Source organism: Rhinatrema bivittatum, chromosome 1, assembly GCF_901001135.1.
Source record: "Rhinatrema bivittatum chromosome 1, aRhiBiv1.1, whole genome shotgun sequence".
Taxonomy (NCBI): domain Eukaryota; kingdom Metazoa; phylum Chordata; class Amphibia; order Gymnophiona; family Rhinatrematidae; genus Rhinatrema; species Rhinatrema bivittatum.
In genome coordinates this window covers 145,825,762-145,843,383 of record NC_042615.1, presented here as the reverse complement: position 1 = coordinate 145,843,383, position 17,622 = coordinate 145,825,762, and the positions used below count along the sequence as shown (strand labels likewise).

The window sequence follows — 17,622 nt, the reverse complement described above, 5'->3', positions numbered from 1 at the left end:
AAGGTGGCGGACCTCACGCGTCACCTAGATAGGATTTTAGACAGTGCTGGGGAGGAGCCGGCTGTCGTGGTACACGTGGGCACCAATGACATAGGAAAATGTGGGAGGGAGGTTCTGGAAGCCAAATTTAGGCTCTTAGGTAGAAAGATTAAATCCAGAACCTCCAGGGTAGCATTCTCTGAAATGCTCCCTGTTCCACGCGCAGGTCACCAGAGGCAGGCAGAGCTCCGGAGTCTCAATGCGTGGATGAGACGATGGTGCAAGGAAGAGGGATTCAGTTTTGTTAGGAACTGGGGAACCTTTTGGGGAAGGGGGGAGTCTCTTCCGAAGGGATGGGCTCCACCTTAACCAGGGTGGAACCAGACTGCTGGCGCTAACCTTTAAAAAGGAGATAGAGCAGCTTTTAAACTAGAACAAAGGGGAAAGCCGACAGTCGCTCAGCAGCGCATGGTTCGGAGAGAGGTATCTTTAAAGGATACTAATGATGCCTTAGAATTAGGGCATCCCAACAGTGAGGTTCCAATAATTAGAAAAGTAGTCCAAGTGCCTGTAACTAAAAACTCACCTGACCTAAAAAATTCTAACTTATCCCTATCAATTAAAAAGCAGAATAAAAATACAAACAAAAAACAAACTTTGAAATGTTTGTATGCTAATGCCAGAAGTCTAAGAAGTAAGTTGGGAGAATTAGAATGTATAGCAGTAAATGATGACATAGACTTAATTGGCATCTCAGAGACATGGTGGAAAGAGGATAACCAATGGGACAGTGCTATACCGGGGTACAAATTATATCGCAATGACAGAGAGGAACAGTCGGGAGGAGGTGTGGCGCTTTATGTCCGGGATGGCATAGAGTCCAACAGGATAAACATCCTGCATGAGACTAAATACAAAATTGAATCTTTATGGGTAGAAATCCCTTGTGTGTCAGGGAAGACTACAGTGATAGGGGTATACTACCGTCCACCTGGTCAAGATGGTGAGATGGACAGTGAAATGCTAAGAGAAATTAGGGAAGCTAACCAAATTGGTAGTGCAGTAATAATGGGAGACTTCAATTACCCCAATATAGACTGGGTAAATGTATCATCAGGTCACGCTAGAGAGATAACGTTCCTGGATGGAATAAATGATAGCTTTATGGAGCAATTGGTTCAGGAACCGACGAGAGAGGGAGCAATTTTAGATCTAATTCTCAGTGGAGCACAGGACTTGGTGAGAGAGGTAACGGTTGGTGGGGCCGCTTGGCAATAGTGATCATAATATGATCAAATTTGATTTAATGACTGGAAAGGAACAGTGTGCAAATCCAAGGCTCTCGTGCTAAACTTTCAAAAGGGAAACTTTGATAAAATGAGAAAAATTGTTAGAAAAAAACTGAAAGGAGCAGCTACAAAAGTAAAAAATGTCCAAGAGGCATGGTCATTGTTAAAAAAAATACCATTCTAGAAGCACAGTCCAGATGTATTCCACACATTAAGAAAGGTGGAAAGAAGGCAAAACGATTACCGGCATGGTTAAAAGGGGAGGTAAAAGAAGCTATTTTAGCCAAAAGATCTTCATTCAAAAATTGGAAGAAGGATCCAACAGAAGAAAATAGGATAAAGCATAAACATTGGCAAGTTAAATGTAAGACATTGATAAGACAGGCTAAGAGAGAATTTGAAAATAAGTTGGCTGTAGAGGCAAAAACTCACAGTAAAAACTTTTTTAAATATATCCGAAGCAGAAAGCCTGTGAGGGAGTCAGTTGGACCATTAGATGACCGAGGGGTTAAAGGGGCACTTAGAGAAGATAAGGCCATCGCGGAAAGATTAAATGATTTCTTTGCTTCGGTGTTTACTGAAGAGGATGTTGGGGAGGTACCCATAATGGAGAAGGTTTTCATGGGTAATGATTCAGATGGACTGAATCAAATCATGGTGAACCTAGAAGATGTGGTAGGCCTGATTGACAAACTGAAGAGTAGTAAATCACCTGGACCGGATGGTATACACCCCAGAGTTCTGAAGGAACTAAAAAATGAAATTTCAGACCTATTAGTAAAAATTTGTAACTTATCATTAAAATCATCCATTGTACCTGAAGACTGGAGGATAGCAAATGTAACCCCAATATTTAAAAAGGACTCCAGGGGCGATCCGGGAAACTACAGACCAGTTAGCCTGACTTCAGTGCCAGGAAAAATAGTGGAAAGTGTTCTAAACACAAAATCACAGAACATATAGAAAGACATGGTTTAATGGAACAAAGTCAGCATGGCTTTACTCAGGGCAAGTCTTGCCTCACAAATCTGCTTCACTTTTTTGAAGGAGTTAATAAACTTGTGGATAAAGGTGAACCGGTAGATATAGTATACTTGGATTTTCAGAAGGCATTTGACAAAGTTCCTCATGAGAGGCTTCTAGGAAAAGTAAAAAGTCATGGGATAGGTGGCGATGTCCTTTCGTGGATTGCAAACTGGCTAAAAGACAGGAAACAGAGTGTAGGATTAAATGGGCAATTTTCTCAGTGGAAGGGAGTGGACAGTGGAGTGCCTCAGGGATCTGTATTGGGACCCTTACTGTTCAATATATTTATAAATGATCTGGAAAGAAATACGACGAGTGAGATAATCAAATTTGCAGATGACACAAAATTGTTCAGAGTAGTTAAATCACAAGCAGATTGTGATAAATTGTAGGAAGACCTTGTGAGACTGGAAAATTGGGCATCCAAATGGCAGATGAAATTTAATGTGGATAAGTGCAAGGTGATGCATATAGGGAAAAATAACCCATGCTATAATTACACAATGTTGGGTTCCATATTAGGTGCTACAACCCAAGAAAGAGATCTAGGTGTCATAGTGGATAACACATTGAAATCGTCGGTGCAGTGTGCTGCGGCAGTCAAAAAAGCAAACAGAATGTTGGGAATTATTAGAAAAGGAATGATGAATAAAACGGAAAATGTCATAATGCCTCTGTATCGCTCCATGGTGAGACCGCACCTTGAATACTGTGTACAATTCTGGTCGCCGCATCTCAAAAAAGATATAATTGCGATGGAGAAGGTACAGAGAAGGGCTACCAAAATGATAAAGGGAATGGAACAACTCCCCTATGAGGAAAGACTAAAGAGGTTAGGACTTTTCAGCTTGGAGAAGAGACGACTGAGGGGGGGATATGATAGAGGTGTTTAAAATCATGAGAGGTTTAGAACGGGTAGATGTGAATCGGTTATTTACTCTTTCGGATAGTAGAAAGACTAGGGGGCAATCCATGAAGTTAGCATGGGGCACATTTAAAACTAATCGGAGAAAGTTCTTTTTCACTCAACGCACAATTAAACTCTGGAATTTGTTGCCAGAGAATGTGGTTCGTGCAGTTAGTATAGCTGTGTTTAAAAAAGGATTGGATAAGTTCTTGGAGGAGAAGTCCATTACCTGCTATTAAGTTCACTTAGAGAATAGCCACTGCCATTAGCAATGGTTACATGGAATAGACTTAGTTTTTGGGTACTTGCCAGGTTCTTATGGCCTGGATTGGCCACTGTTGGAAACAGGATGCTGGGCTTGATGGACCCTTGGTCTGACCCAGTATGGCATTTTCTTATGTTCTTATGTTCTTATGGCCTGGATTGGCCACTGATGGAAACAGGATGCTGGGCTTGATGGACCCTTGGTCTGACCCAGTATGGTATGTTCTTTTGTTCCTTGGGATACACCCAACCAGTTGGGTTTTTAGGATATCTGTAATGAATATGCATGAGAGATTTGTGTGCACTGCCTTCATTTTTTTACAAATGTATCGCATGCATATTCATTGTGGATATTATGAAAATCTGACTAGCTGGATGTGTCCCAAGGACTGTGTTGAGAACCGCTGGTCTAGGCACAGCTGAGAAGTGAGCTGTGCTCTTTCAGGAACTGAAACTGCAAATTTAAATGAAGAAGCAAGAATAGGGAGTAGCAGCAGTCCATTTTTGGCTGTCTACTTGTGTCCACTGGCATATCATTGTTCCCTCTATGAATACTGATGTGTATCCCTGTTCTTACTAGTGAGAACCGAAGATGTGCAGAGTATCCAAGCTTTAAGTTGCTATGCCAGCCAATATGCGTGATGGGTATGTTTACAGAAGGCAGCATTCTGTATTCTAGCATGAATGCTGGGGTTGCAGGATAGGTGATACAGTAATAGAAGCCTCATGTGTGAGATATGAGGCTTCATTTGCCAGTGCCCCTAACCTTGCTGGCCAGTGTGAAAGGGGATCAAATAGTAATTAGGACCGTATTTACCTTTTAAATGCTCCTAGGCACAAAAGTGGAGGGACTCCAGGGATGCGGAAGTGTTGAGGGGGAGGGAGGAGGTCCTTTCTCTGAACATACTCCCCACTGAAGGGGATTCCCTATCCTCTGTCCCAAAACTTAAGACCCAGAAAAATAGAAGCAAGAAAAAACCAATATAGAATATATAACACTTGCTAACTAGAATTTCTCTAGTTGACCAACTAATTAATAGACAAATTCTAGTTAGCAAGTGTTATATATTCTATATTTCCTCTGTCCCAGCAGCACTTTCTCACAAGCACAGTTCAGCCTGAGTAGCAGTAATCCATTAGTGATCCTGAATGGTAGTGATCCATCCTTAAAAGGTACAGGGGCAATTCTAGTTTACAGTTGTATATACAAATAAAAAAACAAACCTTGAAATGTCTGTATGCAAATACCAGAAGTCTAAAAAGTAAGATGTTAGAATATATAGCACAGAATGAAGAAGTAGACATAATTGACATCTTATAGACATGGTGGAAGGAGGATAACCAATGGAACAGTGCTATACCAAGGTACAAATTATATCACAGTGATAGGTATGTTAGGTATGGCATAGAGTCAAACGGTAAAGATCCTGCAGGAGAATAAATGCACTGTGGAATCTTTATGGATAGAAATTCCACATGTGATGGGGAAAAATATAGCAGTGGGATATACTACTGTCCACTGGGCCAAAATAAACAAACAGGCAATGTAATGCTAATGGAAATTCAGGAGGCCAACAAATTGGGCAGCACAGTAATAATGGGAGATTTCCCAATATTAACTGGGTAAATGTCAGAGTGGGACATGCTAGGGAAAAAAAGTTTGGCCATATACCTGGACCTCAGATTTTAGGAGCAAGCTCAAAAGAGGGACCTAGCTCAGTGTCCCATGTACCTTGCCCCTAGCTTCCAGTGCCCAGTGGTTTTCAGGTCACCTTCTGAGTTGGGCCAGTGCAAGAATTCCTGCAAACAGATTGTCTCAAGTCCACTGAAGAAAAGCAGAGACATGGAAAGCTCTGCTTCTATTTATAATGTGCCGTACCTGGGCACTTCGCAAATCACTGCCCAGCCAAGCCAGGAAATTCCAGGACCAAGGTCTGGTGGAAGGGGCCACCCTAGGTTGACCATGCACCTCTCCACAAATTCTAGTATCAATATGTCATTCAGGGACATCCATGTTGATGAGGAAGCCGATCTTAATACCAGCACTGGAGGCAACTTCATTCACAAGTCCTTGGTGCATTACTATGGGATTCCAACTGTTCCCTCAGACACTGCGTTCACAATCTCGTCTTTTCATGGAAAAACTTTCCCTGGATATGTGACGAGGATCACTGTTCCACTCGTCATGCAGACAGGCCTCATGCACAAAGATCAGATCAGTTTGTATGTGTTAGGGGTGTGCATTCGTTCCCTACGAATTGGGAATCCGCAACGTATAGGGCCTTATTCGTTGTATTCGTTGGGAAGCGAAATGTATCGCAATTCCCCATGAATACAAAGAATCTCAACGAATAATTCGGCCGCCTAAAGGACCCAATTTAAACAAACCCCCCACCCTCCTGATCCCCCCAAGACTTACCAAAACTCCCTGGTGGTCCAGTGGGGGGTCCGGGAGCCATCCCCTGCCCTCATACCCTCGGTGCCGGTTTCAAAATGGTGCCGATAGCCTTTGACCTACTATGTCACAGGGACTACCGGTGCCATTGGTCAGCCCCTGTCACATGGCCATTGGTGCCATCTTGTGCTCCTACCATGTGACAGGGGCTGACCAATGGCACCGGTAGCCCCTGTGACATAGGAAGGGCAAAGGCTATCGGCGCCATTTTGAATTTTATTCCTTGTTAAAAAAATGGCAGTTTGGCTGTCCTTGCTCCCACCCGAGCTCAGAAGCCAAGGCATGAAACTCTATGGAATGCTCGCCAATGGTTCGAGGGTCTTGATGGATGCGAGGAAGTTCTGTGGTGGCGGATGAGGTGCACCTGGCTTGGTCAAAGACCAGACAAAACTGTTATCCAAGTTCCTAAGAAGCAGGTCATCTACTTTCCACAGGGAGAAGCCCAGGCGGGACCGTCCAACAGGGAAAGGAAATACTGGCTGTAGCTTGAAATGCATCTTGCAAATATTGAGAAACCCTCTGCACCCCTTAGGATCACTACTATACGTCAGAGATGGGAGAAGCTATATCATGGATTCCAGTCTGGATAGGTGTCGATGCAGGGTTCACTGGAGGAGATGCTGGGAATGTGCCCGGACATTGCATTTGTTTCATATCTAAACACTGAGTCAAGGTCTATAGTAAACCATTTACTTGATTAAGTTGGTGCTGGGCCTGTTGCATAAACCTGTTCAGGAGACTATTCAATTCGGGTTTTTGCTCCTGCATCTGTGTAGCCAATGCAACAATGGCCCGTTGTGGAGATGCATTCAATGAGCTCATGGCCTCAGCAACCTGTTGCGAATGGCAAAAGCATGAGCCTTTCTTGCCATGGCACAATTGACATGAATTCATGGGCAGAGCCTCAAGGTTTGTGCCACCAGTGGGAGAGTGATTCTTTGCATGGGCCAGGACAAGGTCCAGAAGTCTGTAACTATGGTCAAATCCAAAGGGCAGACAGGGCTGAAGCAGTAGCTGAAGACAAGGAAAGGCTGAAGACAGAGCAAGGTTGAAACTGAAGACTGTGGCTGAAGATGGAGCAAGGATGAGGCTGAAGACTGGCAAGGCAGGCTAAGATGAAGTCAGGACAAGCTTGGGATCTGTTTGCTGAGGTACCGAAGGAATTTCAGAGGAGCCCTTTTTATAGGTCAAAGAGTGGTTTCATCATCTAAGGGCGCCGCGGCTTGTCTCTCTGTGGCCCTTTAAAGGAGTTCGCTTTGGCCATGCACATACCTAAGGAATCATGACGGCATCCTGCTGCGTCGTGCTACTTGGCAGCATCTTGCTATTGCAATGCCCGCCAGCCTTGAGGTAAGTACAGCCACTCGCGGGGCTGTCCCACGAGTGGCAAATGTAAGACCCTAAGTACTTAACCATATTTTCAGCCTAAAATGTACATATTTTTACCTGCTCTGTTACTGTGTTCCCTCAAGTAAACATGTTCCACTAATACTACTATTCACATTAGTTTCCACTGCAATCTATTTCACAACAGGTACAGAGAAGGGCGACCAAAATGATAAAGGGGATGGAACAGCTCCCCTATAAGGAAAGGCTGAAGAGGTTAGGGCTGTTCAGCTTGGAGAAGAGACAGCTGAGGGGGCTATGATAGAGGTCTTTAAAATCATGAGAGGTCTTGAACAAGTAGATATGAATCAGTTATTTACACTTTCGGATAATAGAAGGACTAGGGGGCACTCCATGAAGTTAGCAAGTAGCACATTTAAGACAAATCGGAGAAAATTCTTTTTCACTCAACACACAATTAAGCTCTGGAATTTGTTGCCAGAGGATGTGTAGTTGTGTTTAAAAAAGGTTTGGATAAGTTCTTGGAGGAGAAGTCCATTAACTGCTATTTATCAAGTTGACTTAGGGAATGGCCTCTGCTATTACTGACATTAGTAGCATGGGATCTTCTTACTGTTTGGGTACTTGCCAGGTACTTGTGGCCTGGTTTGGCCTCTGTTGGAAACAGGATGCTGGGCTTGATGGACACTTATGTTATAATTAGTGAGGTTTGGGTGGACCCTTGGACACTGTGGCAGCTGACCACGCCCACGGGGGGAAGTCCCATGAGGGGCCACAGGTCAGGCTCAGCTTAGGACACATAAACACAGAGATTGATCTTTTATTAGATAATGTGATGAAGCCACCAGAGGTGGCAGTAGTGAGCAGTAGAAGTAGCCTGGATGGGCTAGTGTCCCTCAGGCGCTGGAACAGCGATTCCTCCGGTGGTAGTGCTGTAGTGGAAAGAACTGAGAATAATGAGTACAGTGGAATATGCACAAAGCCCCAGTATGGAGACCCCAGGATAGGGAGAGCAGGCCCTCGAGGAGCGAATACCTGATCCCTGAGAGCTGAGAGTCTTGAAGGTGAAGTACTCACACAGCGGTTCCACATAGGAGATGGCACTAGGGCTGGAATGGAGGCAGGCCCTCAAGGAGCGAGTACCTGGTTCTAGGGAACAGCTCTGAGGTGAAGATGGTAGAACTCACTGGTGTTGAAGATAGCGAATCATTCCAGGCAGGAGAGAAGGTAGGAGCAGGCAGCGAGTCAGGGAACATGGGCCCTCGAGGAGCGAGTACCGGTTTCCTGATAGCGACCTGAAAAGCAAGTGAGGCCCCTGAGGAGCGGGTACCCCATTAGCCTTAAGAGTCCAATGGATGACTGGAAAGGCAGAGTAGCTGGGTACAGAGAGCGGATCCCATCCATAAGATATCCCTTACTAACTGAAAGGCTAGCAAACATTGTAGGCTTTAAATATCCGGGCAGCGTGACGTCATCACAGGGGGACGCCCTTAAGGTTTGTGCCAAGTAGGAAATAAGTGTGATGGCCGCTCGGTGTGCGCGCCCTAAGGTACCAGCAGAGCATGGCGGGAGGTAGCACCCAAGCCGGTCCAGGGACGCCGGAGAGGACGACAGGCAGACGCCGTGGCAGCCAGGCATCCATCCATAGCGAGAGGAGGTGCAAAGAAAGAAAGGTAGGCGGAGTGAAGCCGTTGGGAAGGGACGGTTGCAACACCTTGGTCTGACCCAGCATGGTAATTTCTTATGTTCTTAACCCAGCTTGTCACAACATTGTAAACCAACCTAGAACCATACATTGTAAATGCCTACTTTGTAATCCAATGTTATTGTGACTATGTAAACCAAAGTTGATGTAGCACACTTTGATCTCTCCAGTTGATATAAATATACAATGATAATGGTAAATTTTTCAGAGAAAAAGATTTTATTTAGGTGTTGTTGAAATCAGTGCTTTGATCATTTACTATAACATATAAGCAAGAAGTTCCAAGTAGAACTAATGGAATCTAGTTTTTAGAAAGCATACATATATATTCAAATGTATATCTGGATCAAAAAATATACCCCTGTCAGGATCCCTTTGGATATGTGGGGATGGTGGAGGTATGCACACACTCACACAAATATAGCAATCTTATAAATCTTCTCCCCTTTGGAAAATAAAATAAAAATGAAAGATTGCAACTAAATAATTAATCTTATACATTTTCAGACTGCTTCATAACCAGGCCCAAGGCAAAAAACAAGTCTGGCTTAGCTTAATGATCACACTTACATTAAATCTCTACAAGAACACCAATAGAACCTTTTCCACTCTGATATCTATCAACCCACATTATCTTTTATCTTCAGTTCTTTCAATTATAGTCAACACCTTTATGGCATGTTAGGAATTTTCAGTACTTTCACAGTTTCTTGATCCAGATGTAAGAGTAGAAATGGAGGAACCATTTAGGATTAATTTTGCCCCTAGCTTTCTTCTGAAAAATTACACATATTGAGTTGTTCTCTACTAGTTCCCTTTGGGGCCGATTTTAAATTTTATGTGCGCGAGGTACATTTGTGTGCGCTACCCAGCGCGCACAAATGTACACCCGATTTTATAACATGCGCGCGCTACCGCGCGCATATTATGAAATCCAGGGTCAGCACGTGCAAGAGGGTACACACTTGTGCACCTTGTGCGCACCGAGTCCTAGGGGAGCCCCAATGACTTTCCCCGTTTCCTCCAAGGCCGCTCTGAAATTGGAGGGAATTTTTTTTCGCGTCCTCCCCCCCCCCCACCTTTCCCTCCCTTCCCCTATCTAACCCACCCCTCAGCCCTACCTAAATCCCCCCTACCTTATTTCGGCGAGTTACGCCTGCCCGAGGCAGGCATAACTTGCGCGTGCTGGGCAATTGCTGATGTGCAAACCTCCAGCATGGCTGCTGTGCCGGAGGACTCAGGAATTCCCCTGGCCCCGCCCCTGGACTACCGCCCCGGCTCCGCCCTGGATCGCTGCCATGCCCCTGGACCGCCCCTTTTTCGAAGCTCTGGGACATACGTGCGTCCCGGGGCTTGCGTGTGCCGCCGAGCCTATGCAAAATAGGCTCGGTGCCCACAGGGTTAGGTTTTCGGGGGTTACGCTCACAACCCTTTGAAAATCTACCCCTTTGGGCATATTTCTAATCCAGCAAACAGACCATATGTAATTTCAAAATACCCTCACATCATAACTGTGGGCACCAGTATTATGGAACGCTCTTCCTCTAGATATCCGTGTTGAGTTAAATTATTTGAAATTGAGAAAGGCTATAAAATCCTGGTTATTTAGTCAGGCATTTGACTAATGAATCTAAATAACTAATTAGGCTAGCTGAAAAGTTGTTTGCTTGCTGGCTTAGTTAATTTGTCACTTATTTTATTGTTAATCTAGTGAGTTTTTTAATTTAGTTTAGCTATTTTTGTGTTTTTGTTTTAATTGTATTTGTTGTGTCGATTAGTTAGACTATTATTTTTTATTTTTATTAGAAACTGCCTGGAATTTTTCTTTACAAGTGGTATATTATATTCAAATAAATAGATAAAATAATATGCTAGATTCTTGCTAGATTCTAGCAAATTGAGTTTTTTCTTTTACAGTTATTTGGTTTGCAGTTTATTTTTAATTTCAAATTTGGATGATTAATGATATATTCTTTCCATATGTATAGTAATAATCTATGGGTCTTATTCAAAGAGGACTTTATCCCATTTTTTAACAAATTAATTAAGATACAAAGGGGTAGATTTTAAAAGCTTGCACGCGCTCGTCCATGTGCGCGCGCTATCCAGCGCACGCACATGGACAAGCGATTTTATAACATGTGAGCGCCATGTTATGTATGATTGATTATATTTGAGTTTATGATGTGATGATGTGATATTAAGAGAGACGGACAGGGAGTTTTGATGCAGCAATAATCGAATGTTGCTACTGTATGCTATTTTAATTCAATGGTTATGTTATTTTTATATTACATGTTATAATCTATTCTGTATTAGAATTTTCAGGAAAAGATGAAATATAAAAATTAATATTAAATATTAAATATTGCATAAAGCCCTCTGTATTCTGACAGAGAAATCTTGACTAGCTGGCAGGAAGGCCCAACAGTATTATTATACCTGATCCCAATACTAGTCTTGGTGAACCAACTGAAGGAAGGACAGTGGGTGGAGACTGGAGATCATAGAGATGTCGTCCATGACTGCCATCCTTTGAGTCAGGCAGTGAGCATGAACATGTGATATTTGTCTTTATTTGCTTTGAAGAACTGCTCTTCAGTCAAAAATTGATCTACTGTAATTTAACCTTTCACTTTAATTGTTCCCTTCAAACTATACTTAAATGTACATTCTAGAATATATTTTTGGATAAAGTATAGCATAAACAAAATAATATGAAACATAGCAAAACCTGAATATATTTACCTGTTCTTGTTCGTGCAAACATGTCAGCTATATAAATTATATCTGACATGTAATCAAAAACAAACCACATTTCTATATAATCTTGCTGAAGTTCATCAAAACAGGCCCTGCACAGAAAGGAAGCATTAGTATATTCAAAATAAAATACAGTAGAAAATTGAACAGAAATAAATACAGTTGTATATTTCTGGTGTTATAAATAACATTCCTCTATGATATTTTAACATGAAGAGCTTGATCTATTAAGGTTTTCACTAGAGCTAACCTGCTATAACACCAGGGTGGGCAGTTGCCTAGGCTGTTGGATAGTATCTTCTGTTGAGATACGTGTCCAGAAATCAAGAGGTCCATATTCAGTGCTTTTTGTCCAGGTAAATTCAGACTTAGATGGACAAATGTTATAGTACCTGTGGTATTATTTTAGTGGATATATGATTTATGTTATTTTATTCATTTAGGGGCAGATTTTATAACCTGTGCGCACAGCCTACATTTGTGCGTGCTACCCGGCATGCATAAATGTACGCCTGATTTTAAAACATGCGCACGCAGACGCGCACAGGTTATAAAATCCAGGGTCTGCACGCGCAAGGGGGTGCACACTTGTGCACCTTCCGTGCGCTGAGTCCTAGGGGAGCCCCGATGGCTTTCCCCGTTCCGAAATCGGAGCGGCCTCGGAGGGAACTTTCCTTCCGCTCCCCCCCCCCCACCTTCCCCTCCCTTCCCCTATCTAACCTACCTCCCAGCCCTACCTAAATCCCCCCCTACCTTTATTTCAGGAGTTATGTCTGCCTCTGGCCAGCTGCCGGTGCGCCATCCCCCGGCACGGCTGCTGTGCCGGAGGACTCGGTCCCGCCCTCGGACCGGCACCCCACCCCCAGCCCCGCCCATTTCCGCCTCTTTTTCAAAGCCCTGGGACATACGCGCGTCCCGGGACTTGGGCCCATCACCAAGCCTATGCAAAATAGGCTCGGCGTGCGCAGGAGCAGGTTTTCGGGGTTACTGCCCCTTATTTTTTATTTAAAAGCATTTTTTAGTCTGCCTATAGTGAAACAATCATGCTAAGAGAATCACACCATAACATACATTCGTTTCAACAATTTCAACAAACAACTTATTTAATAAAAGCTTCTCTGAACAGGAATGTTTTAAGCTGTTTTCTGAACAACTTTAGCTCAGTCATCATCCACAAATCCAGTGGTAACTCGTTCCACAATTTAGGGCCTATAAAGGATAAAGCTTGGTTCCTTGTGGACTGTAACAGACTCACCCCCCATGGGCAGAACCACTAAATAGGCCACAAGATGGCTAAGCAATATAGCACAATTCCCTTGTAAAACTTTAAAACCCATAATTAATAATTTAAATTTAACCCAAAGCACGACTGGTAAATAGTGAAGTTGTTACAATTGGGGAGTGACATTTCTTTTAATGGACTTCTTATAATTAAAAGCACTGCAGAATTTTGTAACAGCTGTATTGCTGTGCATTGTTGGTTAAGTAGCTGTCTATATTATGATATTGTTGCTATTTGTTAATTATTATTGTACGGTTCTCCAATATACAGCATTCACCACTTTTTCAAGATGTTTTTGACCACATATAAAATAAATAAACTAATTTCCAACAGCATTATGCCTCTTATCTATTAGTACAAGGACCTTCATACCACCCGTATACTTAAGTCAACTCGGTTTGTTAGTACCTTGAGACACTTATAATCAGGTCTTATTAATCTATATTCATTTTTTTTTAATGCAGATGAACATGAAAATCACTTCCCTTTCACTTCATGCAGCAAGGAGCTTAGATTTATGTAGTGGGAACCTCAAATATATCACATTCCTTTTTCACTTCATGCAGCGGGAAACCTGACTTGATATAACATTTCACTATCTTTCTGCTTCAGAGCCACATGGCTCAAACTGCCGAAAGCTTATGTTTCCAATTTTCTAAAAAACAGAAACATGGGAGAGAGAATGTTAATTATCACTATTATATAAAAGGAGTTACCGCCAATGCCTTGCATTTTAAAGAGGAACATACTGCTTGTCTTCTCATTTAAGCCGCCATTTTTAAATCCCCCCATGAGCTTATATATATATATATATATATATATATATATATATATATATATATATATATATATAAAATACAAAAAAACCCTAAAAAGGGGCAAGGGAAAAAGCACCTTTATGATTTTGAAATATTGAAGATTACCAAAAAATGTTTTTGAAATATTTATGTATTTTACTACGTTTAAAAGTGCATGTTTATTGAAAATATTTATAAAAACTGTTCAACATACAGTACATATAATTCATATATAAATGAATTATACATAAATTAATATAGGAATTTCTCATAACCCCTCCTCAACCCTAATCTGTACCTAGTCTTACACTATAAGTGATTTATCCACCCCTTCTAAGTCAACACTGTAGATTTTTTACAATGCAGATCACTTGTTATTTACATGCAATATTCCTGTTACATGATATTATACTACAGTACATTACTGAAAAATTAATTTTATGTAATTGTATTTAAATAATTATAATGCCCACTGTGTGGTTTAGATGGTAGACTCTCGTATCACAATTCTCCCCATATATTCTCCACTGTATCTTTCGATGGTGTGATCACATTTCTCAATTTTGGGATAATTATTTATTATCCCATATATAGATAGATAGATAGATAAACATATATATATATAGAGAGAGAGAGAGAGAGAGAGAGGCTGATGATGACATACACCACGCATATGAATGGAGCTTCACTAAATTATTGTCAAATAGAGAAAATTATTATCAAACAAAATATTTTGTCAAAATAAATTCCACTCAGTTTCTAAATTTAACCTAACATCAGGGAATGTTGAATGCATACAATAAATCCATTCTTGCCACATGAAGTGAAATACAAGTGTTTTTTTCATTTTTATTTGCAATTTTAAAAAAGTTCCTAAAAAATGAATATGGACATGACCTGAGGTACTAAAAAAAAACAAGTTGACCATGGTACACAGGTGGTATGGAGGTCCTTGTACTAATAGATAAGAGGCTCAATGCTGTTGGAAATTAGTTTATGTGTAGTTGAAAACATCTTGAAAAAGTGGTGAATGCTATACATTGGAGAATTGTACGTGTGCATTCAGTATCATTTGGACTCATTAGATTGGTAATTTGGAAATTTTTAATTGTACACCATTTTGATTTTTGGAAAGTCAGTACATTAAAATAAAATTTCATTTTACCTTTACAAATGACAGGATTTGAAATTCCTGCCATGCTGACTGACTCCAAAATGGCCGGATAACTTTTTATCAGGCTAGTTTGAGGACAGAGTGGGAACATTCCAGGGTGGAACTGGTTATCAGACTAAGAACCTCATTTACTAAGCATTTTTCCCATAGACACAGAATTGGAGAAAAGCCTTAGTAAATCAGGCCCTAAGTTGGCCAGATAAACATCAATTTTCAGTGTTACCCACTAACAATGTTTTTTTTACGGGCGTGGTCCTACTATCATGGGGGATTTGTAGCAATAGTGGGACCCTCCTCCCAAAAAACCTCACAGCTGTATAGTATGTTTTGTCTCGCAGCAAAACACCACAGGACAAAACAACACAGTCAATAGCCTTTTAGGCACGATGGCAGCCCCAATCTAAAGGGACCACCATTGCCTTATAGGGCCGACCACAGAAAAAATGCCCCAAAAAAGAAGAAAGTGAGTGAGGGTCAAGGTTGACCCCCAGCTCAACCCAGGGCTGCCACTTGAGGTGGCCCTGACATCCAAAAGTTAAAAAAAAGATAAAATTCCTTGCACGGTGACAGCCTTCCCCCTCAAATGATCCCTAGACCTTGCCCGAGTCACATGATTGGGGCACGGTCAGGTCAGTGCCATTTTGAAAAATGGTGCCAACCAGGATCGCAGGATCCTCAGCAGTTTTGGGGGTTTCGGGGTATGGGAGGGGCTTTGGGGTGTCCTACTAACTACCAATGCTTTTTTCAGACATTTAGAGGATAGGGGGGCACTATATCCCCAATGATTTTGGATTACTATTGGGATGGGGAGGCAATGTCAGCCATAATGGCTTTGGAAAGGGGGGATGGGGGCCACTATTAATTGATGACAGAGTGGGGGTAACGGTTGCTGCGTGAGGATTTTTATCTTTTTTTTTTTAACATTTGGATGTCAGGGCTGCCTCAAGTGGTGGCCCCAGGTTAAGCTGGGGATCAGCCATAACTTGCGCTCATCTTCTCTTTTGCTGTGGCATTTTTCTTTTTGCATGGCCCTTTAAATCTAATGCGGGAGCCTTGGGACCTGCATTAGGGTCCCGGGGCTCCTACATTAAATTTAATGTATCCCAGGGAGGTGGTGTACATTAATTGCAGCTGACCACTTTCTCAGTCAGCTGCGACAAATTATTAGCATAGAATTGCCTATTAATAAGCTGCTTTGCATAGATTTGCAAAATTCATGCAAAGCAGCTCATTGTAACTGGGGAGAGAATATGGGCAATGCATTGCATAGTATTGCGTATATTGCACGATATCACTGTGATAGCACTCCATCATGCAATATTCGCTGTTTAACATGTTAGAGCCCTATCGCAGCTTGATATATCTCCTAGATAATTGGACAATTTAAGGACAATTGAACAGCAGTCTTAAAGTTAGTCTGATAAACGTCTCTGGCTAACTTTATGAGAGCCAGGTATGGTCAGCAGCACATCCATGCTGCAGTCCAGCAGCAAGAGGGGGGCTTCCCAGTCTTTTGCATCGAATGTCACATGTATGATTTTTTTACCCACCGGTGAGAAGTTGTACATGTGCATGCGATGCAAAGAGCTCCTGGCTCTCAGAGAACAAGTCTGATCTCTGGAGGCTAGAGTGACAGACCTGGAGGAGCTGAGGCAGACAGAGAGGTATATAGATGAGACCTTCAGGGACATAGTAGCCAAGTTCCAACTTCAGACTGGCAGCCCTGGTGCTGCCTTGGAGGAAGAAGGTCTCATGATTGGAGAGCATCAACCAGTTGCAGCAGGAAAGGATCCTGTAGCAAGGACCTGCTCTCCAGGTGATGCATTGTCCTTTTGCATTGAGGATATCTCCCCAAGGCCTACTGCCCAGGAGGGAAGGGTTAGGTCGGCCGTCATAGTTGGTGATTCGATTATTAGGAATGTAGATAGCTGGGTGGCTGGTGGGCGTGAGGATCGCCTGGTAACATGCCTACCTGGTGCGAAGGTGGCGGACATCATGCGTCACCTAGATAGGATTTTAGACAGTGCTTGGGAGAAGCCGGCTGTCATGGTACATGTGGACACCAATGACATAGGAAAATGTGGAAGGGAGGTTCTGGAAGCCAAATTTAGGCCCTTAGGTAGAAAGCTTAAATCCAGAACCTCCAGGGTAGCATTCTCTGAAATGCTCCCTGTTCCACGCACAGGTCACCAGAGGCAGGCAGAGCTCCGGAGTGTCAATGTGTGGATGAGACAATGGTGCAAGGAAGAGGGATTCAGTTTTGTTAGGAACTGGGGAACCTTTTGGGGAAGGGGAAGTCTCTTCTGAAGGGATGGGCTCCACCTTAACCAGGGTGGAACCAGACTGCTGGCGCTAACCTTTAAAAAGGAGATAGAGCAGCTTTTAAACTAGAACAAAGGGGAAAGCTGACAGTCGCTCAACAGCGCATGGTTCGAAGAGAGGTATCTTCAAAGGATACTAATCATGCATTAGAATTAGGGCATCCCAACAGTGAGGTTCCAATAATAAGAAAAGTAGTCCAAGTGCCTGTAACTAAAAACTCACCTGAGCTAAACAATTCTAACTTATCCCTATCAATTAAAAAGCAGAATGAAAATACAAACAAAAAACAAACTTTGAAATGTTTGTATGCTA

General features: G+C 42.4%; 1 protein-coding gene across 1 annotated transcript in view; it reads right to left on the bottom strand.

Annotated features, from left to right (window-relative positions):
* Nucleotides 1-17,622, bottom strand: part of CNGA1 (cyclic nucleotide gated channel subunit alpha 1) — a 51,416-nt gene that overhangs the window by 7,212 nt on the left and 26,582 nt on the right. Inside the window, exon 8 of the mRNA XM_029584169.1 lies at nucleotides 11,721-11,827. Coding sequence (XP_029440029.1) covers nucleotides 11,721-11,827 — 107 coding nt within the window. The remainder of the gene's footprint in view (nucleotides 1-11,720; nucleotides 11,828-17,622) is intronic.